Genomic DNA, 8,234 nt, shown 5'->3' with positions numbered 1-8,234 from the left:
AGTGTTCCTCTGCAACAACTGAGGTGCCTGTGATTGTTAATATTTTAGGCGGGAGATACTGTAGTAAATATGTAGCATCCTTTAGCCTAGGTGTGTGGCGTGGTTAAAAAATACACACTCCCTCCCTTGGCGCTGCTGACCTGTGGCCCGTATAGAATGCCAGCCCTACTGACGGTCAGTTACACGAGGGTTTGTCACTGCTCACACATTTCTGGGGGATAATGTTTGGGTGAACAGTTGTCATGATGCAGGAAAGGGATTGTTTGCAAGACAAGTTCAGCCAACAGATCGGATGTTGCCCGTTTTGAAGAAGTATTTTGCCCCCACTCCAGTACTGTTGCTGACAGAGGCAAGAGGCTAAAAGTAGAAAGTGTTTAATTGCTGATTCAGCCTCGCTCACGTGAACCCACTTCTCTCCATGACTGCAAACCCACAGTGACACAGCATTATATTCACTCATTATTCAGCACTTTTAAAAAACCATTTCCATAGCCTTACGCAATGTATCACTTTTGTGAAAAGCAAAATAATGTTGGTTGATTTCAAGGTTTTGGGGTAGTTCACAGCCTTAATGAGAGACAGCACCACACTTGAAATTGACGTGCATACTTTTATTTTTTGGCTGTTAAGGAGGCAGTTCATCGGATTACTATATCAGGCATGCGATTGCCAGACTCTGTGGTAGAAAAGGTGCTGTACCCTGAATATTCTTTGGAGGAGCAATAGCTTAGTCACCTGTGCAAGATAGACAATATCATGATAGCTTTACGAAATGAGAATATTTGACTAGCTTTAGATTTCTCGGAGCAGAACCAGTGCTAATGTGCTCTTCGGGTAAACTATGTCACTGAGTTATATTTAAGGATGCTTTGTGTACACATTGCAATGTACCAGGAGAAATATATTCCTCGGGGAGCGAGCCTGGGCCCTATGTTTGGATTCTTTTTGGGTTGTCTGTCGGATAGTTATGGGAAAACCAGCCTGAATATTTTTAGCACCTAGAAGCCGCAGAACTCTGGTATAAAGCGTTGTGTAAAAAACAGTTATTATAATTATTGATCGTTGCAGATGTTTGCGAGGGTTGAAGGTGCTGGTAGGTGAGCACTTTTGCTCTCTAGAGTGCCCACAGTCTGAAACCCTGCAACCTACTATCAACTCCCCCCCCCCCCGTGACCCTATCACCCCTTCCCCACTGTGACCCCATCACCCCTTCCCCACTGTGACCCCACTTTTCTGCATGTCATTTGTAGCTCTTCTTCCATTTCTTTAAAAACAAAAATAATAATAAAAAGAAGCTTGAACTTTCCTCGGACAAAGATAGATCTTGGATGTCTATTTGTGTACTGTTTTCTCCTGGAGAAAAAGCTGTCTCGCATATTTGCAGTCTGTAATTCAGTCATTCTGAGTTGGACCTCTTGTCTGCAAAATCTTGGCCAATATGAACCCTGCTGAGTTTGGCTTGGCCCGCCTTAGTGTTGTGATTAGCTTGAGCTGCTGTCCGTATTTCCTTCTGAAGGAAGGCTGCATTTGTCATTGGCTGTCAATCTGGCACCTCTGTCTATCAAGTCTAACGGTGCAGTGTGCCTGAGTCGAAGCATCTTCTACTGTTCATATAGTGTTTTGTGTTTGCTCTGAAATCGGAGCGACCTTAGAATTTCTATCACCTCAAATTCAGCTATAGAGCAGGCGGTCAATGGCATTCTCTAATAATATGGCTGCAATTGCTTTCACTCCTTCCTATCTCTGCTTCTACGAGGATTGAATTTGGAAGCCAATAAGATCCGGAGGATTTAATCGTCAAAGGTTAAAACTGCTTTCGGTGAGGGATTCTTGGAAGACTGAATGTCCATGCAATTTAGGCTTCTTAGAGGCCTGCATATATTAAGCGACTTTGGCATCTATAGAAGGAATCTTCTAAAAAGTCTTGGTTTAGAAGGATATACAGATTTTAATCTTTTGACAATAGGCATCAGGCGATAGAAGAGGTCCCCTGGCTTTGGGGGAACCTGAACCAGAGGGTGCATCCACAAGGACAGGCTTGGAAACCTCTCTAGGCACTTTAAAAACACTCTCATGTCTCAGTGACTTTGAAGACCAGCCTCTAAATTTACATGAAATAGCGGAAAACTGGGCCCAAGAACTTGCTCTTAAAGGGGGGCCATGTAAGCCCAGTGAGGGTTGGCGCTGAGGGGATGAGGATATTTGATGGAAGCAACTGAATACAGCATCTCACCTTTAGAATTCTCATATTGGCTAATTTATATAGTGTTTTATCTTGGCATTTTGCTGAAACTTCCATGCTTTATGCATTAGCAGATTGGGGAAATCCATCATGGTTCGAAAGGTGAGTTTGAGAGAAATAGGGCAGACAGTGTACTATGAATCATAAAATGTTGTGTAGCATGAGATTAATCTGTGGCAATTAAAATTTAATTGAATTCATAATTTCCATCGTTGACACCTAGGTTTATGTAGATAAGTGTTAGTGTATGTGAAATTTAGCTAGCCAACATGTGTTTCACCCTGTTATAGCTCGCAGGGCTGGGTCTTATTCAAAGCTGTGTAGTCAAGCATGTAAACAAATAATATTCAACAAATATATCACATACAAAATAGAAGAAATAATAAATAAATTGATAAAACTGCGGGGATAAAGACAAGACAACAAATATAAACATAAATGTTCATGAGATGGCCAAAAGTAATGATTTATATGAATTCTAAATACCCCTGCCTCTGTACTGTGAATACTTTCCAACTGTGGTTCAAGAACTAGGTGCATACTAGATGGTTCCAGAAGTGAGTTTGTCATGAGCGTAAGTCAGGTTTAGAACAAAAGTCTCCTGATTTCAGAGCCATTCCCCAGAGTAGGCCGTCTTCCTCCTCTTTTGTGTTAGTTGTGTCCTTAGCACTGACTGCTAATCCTTCGTTGGCTTCTTTTAATCCTCACCACAAAAGTATTGGACAGAGAAGAGATGTGTATTTCAGGCAGTATGAGCATGAGGAACCTACAAAAGTTGCTCAGACATTAAAGTTGAGGGTGTCCCGCTTCAATGCTCCAGGTAAACATTGGTATCAAAGAGACCCAATCTTACTACCCGGCTACTCAGTACATGAGGTTTTTTTCAGTTGCATACAGATTCCCACCATTAAAAAGATTTTCCATAAACTAATTTTCACCCCTTTTCATCTCACGAGTCAGCAATGAGAACTCCATGATGTTGCTAGAATGTTTGCGGATTGAAATGATTTTCCTTAATCAACCCCGACCCCATCTTTTCCCCTGAGAGGAAGGAGATGCGAGCAACAGGGAAAGTTAGGAAGTTGAGAAGACCAAAGGAAATGCTATTCAGCAGGATGTGTTGTGTGAGAGATGTGAAACAGGAATAGATAGGGGAGGAAGGATGGACAAGGGACGGGAAGAGGATAAAGTACAGATAGAATATGATAAGATGAGAGCAAGTCTGGCCGAAAGGAGGGAAAGAGAAGACGGGAGAAGGACTGGTTGAGGGAAAAAGGAACAAAAGATGAATAGCGTGAGGCAGAAGAGAGTAACAAAGGCGATATTCAGGAAAAGTGTGGGAGGGGCGAGCAGGTGAAAGAAAGGGGTACAGGACCGATTAGTAAGAGGTAGGCATATTCTAGGAGTGTGGAGCTAATAGAGGTGGAGAGGAAAAGTAGAGAGGGTGAGAGAAGTGGTTGATAGAGCGGTAAAGAGACACTTACTGAGGCGGTAAAAGAAAGAGGGAAAAGGGCAAACAATTCTAGCATCTGAACCTCGGATCGGTGGAACTCTCAGAAAGTCAGTAGAAACACTCCTCATCTGCCCCTTATTTGTAAACTCCATTGGGGAGGAGATTAATGTGTTAAAGCTCATGGTGATTTCCTGACCTTGGCATGGAGCAGAAGCATCAGGTCTTGGGGTAATGTTGGGGTCTGTTCTCTGTGGGGTGAGTGTTCACCATCACTGGCCACTGGAAGAAGTGAGGCCAGGTCTTCTGCTTTGTGGTGCGAGGATATTTCTATTCAGTGCTGGAGAATTAGCCAGTAAGATAGCATTGCCCATTGTGAATCTGATTGGCACACAGAAAATGTGCTATCTCAGAGGATTGTGAGCTGACTGATACCATCATGGAGGCCAGCACCCTGCCTCACTTTATGACTTCAGCAGAACTGGATCTAATTATGATAATACAGCTGATAGAGCGCGTAGGTCACCCAACTAGAATTTGTACAAATACTCACCTGGGCCCATAATTTCAAAATAATATACCTTAACTTTTATTTGAGTAACTCATGCTCTACTACCATTATATTGTGATTTCTATTTCTAATTCCTATACCAGTATTCTACAAATCTTTGACACTAGATACCTTCACTCAATGGTTCAGGGAGTTGAGTTAAGGGTAAGGCACTCAAATATCATAACATTGTAATTATATAATAACTACAGAGTCAGGGTAGGTCAAAATTCTTTATCTAATCATCATCATCATCATATTTCATGAGCCAAAGGTTGAACGCGATAAGACTATCAATAACTAAAATCAGAAACAGCGTATAGCTATGAATAAGATAGAGTATGCTAAGCATTTAGAAACTTAAAGTAAAGGGAAGGTAAAACAATGAACATGCTAATTTTAGAAAAACAATCTTTTGCAACTTGATTGGAGGAGAGCAAAGAAAGGGAACATGCTAAACCCAAAAACTTTCGCAATTCACTGGCAGTTGGAAAGGAGAAACACAATTTATGCAATTTGATTATTCAGATTTAAGCTTAATAACTATAGGGAAGGTAAGATTTGGAACATACTATTAAATTCAGCTTATCTCCTAAAGGGAGGGTGAGAAAAGGGAACATATACTATGTAGAAACGAGTTAACATATACTAAAAGTGGGTTGAAAAGTGGAACACACTAATAGTCAATAATACATAAAAGTGTTATTTACCAAGGGACGGGGAAAAAAAAGGGACATATGCAATCAAGCTTTGCAAAATTCGGGAAGGTGAGAAAAGGAATGCAAGTTAATTTACAATCACCCACACAGACTTATATTTAGCTAGGAAAGAGTGAAGACCAACCCTGGCCACGGGTCAGTTGGAAAAGAGAGGAGGAACCCCAAAGACTTCAGTGCCAGTAGGCGAGCAGGTGCAGCTCATGGACAATCAGGACAGGATAACCCCAGAATTTGGATCAGGACCGGTTCACCAAAGGTTAAGACCAGCACCCGCAGCTTCGGTTGCAACGCCTGCGCTACTCCCTCTCTGCAAGGAATCTGCCCAAACCCCGGTTAGGTTATAAATTTTATCAGCAAAGTGCTTCGCCAGCACTTTCACTTCCCAAAAACCCTGATAGGGTTCTCGAACCTCCCAACAGAGTGCTTCGCAGCTCTCTGCTTTCAGTCACCTATTGAGTGCGTTGGGTCAGTGACAGGTCAGCTAATCAGACAAGACGGACAATTTCTCTAGCTAAACCTACGCTAATGATACTGTTTTTCAGGTCAGTGTACCATCCCCCAATGTTGCAAGTGTACGAATCCCCAATTTTGATTGGACAAAGGAGGAGGACAGGTCATCACACCACCTAAATTTTAGACTTGCTCAGACTCCTTATTCCGTTCACGCCGCTTAAATTACAGGTTCTCATGACATATGCCTTTGGTTAACAATGGTGAATATAACATTGAATACAATTGTAACAATTTTCAGTACAGTTCAGCTTCTTCTAGCTGGGTCACAGTTCGGGTTCCCAGGCGCATCTTGGCTGTTGCTGCCATCTGGCTGGGTTCCAATGCTGCGAAGTTCAATTTTCCTCCGCGGGGACATGCGCAGAAGGGACTTTAAAAAATGGAGTTGTAAGCACCGCACTGGCCCAAAGAATAGTATACATGAAAAGTAAAAGGAAACAATTTAGAACAGAGTAATAAATGATTACACTGTATACCATGAATCTCTATACTATACCCATTACTTCAATATAAACGATAGCATTAGGATTAAGCAAAACGAACAGCTTAGCGAAAGCAGACGTGCAAGCTTCTAGCATGTAGGAGCACAGAACAGCCATTTTAGCTCTAGTGCGCAGATGCGACAAAGTTCCCTCCAAATCTGCGAGTACTTCATGTCAAGTGGGTTTGATAGATGCATGCGCAGTAGAAATTCCTGCGTAGCAGCAGTCATTTTATATGCAAGCATATTAGGATTAGAAAACACATAAGCAAGCTTCACTCGGCTTCCCAGTATAGATGAAGAAAGGGTAAATTAGTAAGACATACATGTTCATTACATAGTTAGTTATTCGAGGTTCATGAGTACGAGCAAGTCGCTTTGTATGCGAATCCTTGCTCTATCACAGCTGACCCTAAAATGTTATCACACCTTTGTTGGAGATTTGCCAAAGAGAGGAAATGGGAACATGCAGTGCCCCTGTTTAAGACTTTTATAATGGCACAAACAAATTCAGGTACAAGGGAGCAGAAAAGTTGGGTAGAGTCTGAATAATAAATTGAACGGCAAACTTTCCCATAGGATCAAAAGGAATATATAAATCCCTTGCACATACCCTACCATGAATGCATAAAAACTGCAGCCATGAGTAGGATACATTCTGGAGTCCAGCCTCCGAAGAAATCAGTGTTACCGTACATGGTAACCTACATTTGGGCTTACATTGTTGAAATGTCATGAAATTATCATTGCTACATTATGCACCTCAGGAGCTTTGATATTGGTTGACATTTATCTGGGGTTTCTTAAATTGGCTGGCAGTATTCAGGCTTTCCACAGCTAACATGCTGTAAGGCTGGACTGAATACATGAATGTTTGTTTTCAAGCCATGTAGTATGTCCCACCCACAAGTGAAACAAATACTTCACCAAGGGATTACAGTGCTTATTTGTTAGGAAGGCTAAGGCTTCTTTGTCTAGGGTCACAAAATGGACGGCTCCACCTGGGGCATGGCTGCCTTCTCTGACTTGTGGCTTATTTCCTAGTTTGTGTCCTCCACATATCTGCTGCCCATTGACTCCTGCTTCTCTTGTCTGGTGCACGTATTGCTGTTAAAAGTGTAGGAGGCTCAAGAGGCAAAAAATAATATTGTTTTCAATCATGATGCAAGCCATTATTTTGAAAAGCACAATATCTCACTAAGAGCGGTTTTGGATGGCAGTGGATAGTTTAGTGCCTAGCCTTCTCAAGTTGTCCTTTAATACTATGTCTCATACTGCAGTTACTGATGTTCTCTATGCTTACTTCAGAAAGACTTACATCCTTTATTGTTGTTTGTTTACTGCAGGGCTATCAGCCTTCAACAATGTCCAAGATGGAGCAACACACGGCAATCTCTATGTCGGAGCCAAGTGTGAATGGTCTGCACTTTCAGAAAGACTTCTCGCCCGACTCCAAGAAAGCGGCCTCTGGAAGCACCCTCACCTTTCATAACATCTGCTACAGAGTGAAATTGAAGACCGGCTTCATATGTTGCCGAAAAGTCGTTGACAAGGAAATTCTGAGCGATATCAAGTATGTGATCATGGCTTCCATTTAACTGGAGTTTTGTATAGCAGGCTGTTGTTTGTAGTGCAGGTCGTTTTTGTGTGATGCCAGCTCTAGGACTGCTGTTTTTGGGACTTTAACCACATATGTACAGTTTCTGTGATATTTTCACTTGTCCAAGAGTGTAGGTCATTAGTGTAGCTCTCCGAAGGTCAGTTATTAATCAGCTGGTGCACGGGGTGTCCCGCTCAGTTCAGATGAAGCAAAACTACTACCTGGAAGAGCCAGGCTAGGAGTTCCTTTAAAACTGGAAAGTAAAGCCTTGAAGCTGCTTTTTTACTAAAGTTAATTGTTTCATTTTAGGGGTGTTCTTTTGATAAGACAGGACGTGCCATAAGCGATGGCATGCCTACTTCCGTGGCATTGCTTGATCCTAAGCCAAAACAGTGCCTTCTTGGCATTGGCTGCATCCTAAGCTATGATATTGCCTCCTTGGGCTCTAACTATGGCGTCTCCTGTTTGGCATTAATAGGATCCAAAGACGTGATTTTGCCCTATTACCATTGGTTGGATCTGTGTGTTTTTGGCTTGATCGTTTACTTGAATGCACCATGTCCCACAGTTCTTGGTAATTGGGAGACTTTAGTAATTGCATATCCGGACTTGGTCATGAAATAGGTAGTTCACAATATCCCCTTATATGATATTTGTTGAAGAATTTAAGCAATACAAACAA

General features: G+C 41.9%; 1 protein-coding gene across 4 annotated transcripts in view; it reads left to right on the top strand.

Moving 5' to 3' along the window:
• Positions 1–8,234, top strand: part of LOC147728083 (broad substrate specificity ATP-binding cassette transporter ABCG2-like) — a 756,857-nt gene that overhangs the window by 404,510 nt on the left and 344,113 nt on the right. For all 4 annotated transcript variants that reach the window (XM_086961967.1, XM_086961966.1, XM_086961968.1 and 1 more), the window contains one exon: positions 7,299–7,525. In XM_086961967.1, coding sequence (XP_086818093.1) covers positions 7,299–7,525 — 227 coding nt within the window. The remainder of the gene's footprint in view (positions 1–7,298; positions 7,526–8,234) is intronic.

The sequence above is a fragment of the Lissotriton vulgaris genome, chromosome 3_1, assembly GCF_964263255.1.
Source record: "Lissotriton vulgaris chromosome 3_1, aLisVul1.2, whole genome shotgun sequence".
Taxonomy (NCBI): domain Eukaryota; kingdom Metazoa; phylum Chordata; class Amphibia; order Caudata; family Salamandridae; genus Lissotriton; species Lissotriton vulgaris.
This window is presented reverse-complemented; position numbering and strand designations above follow the sequence as displayed.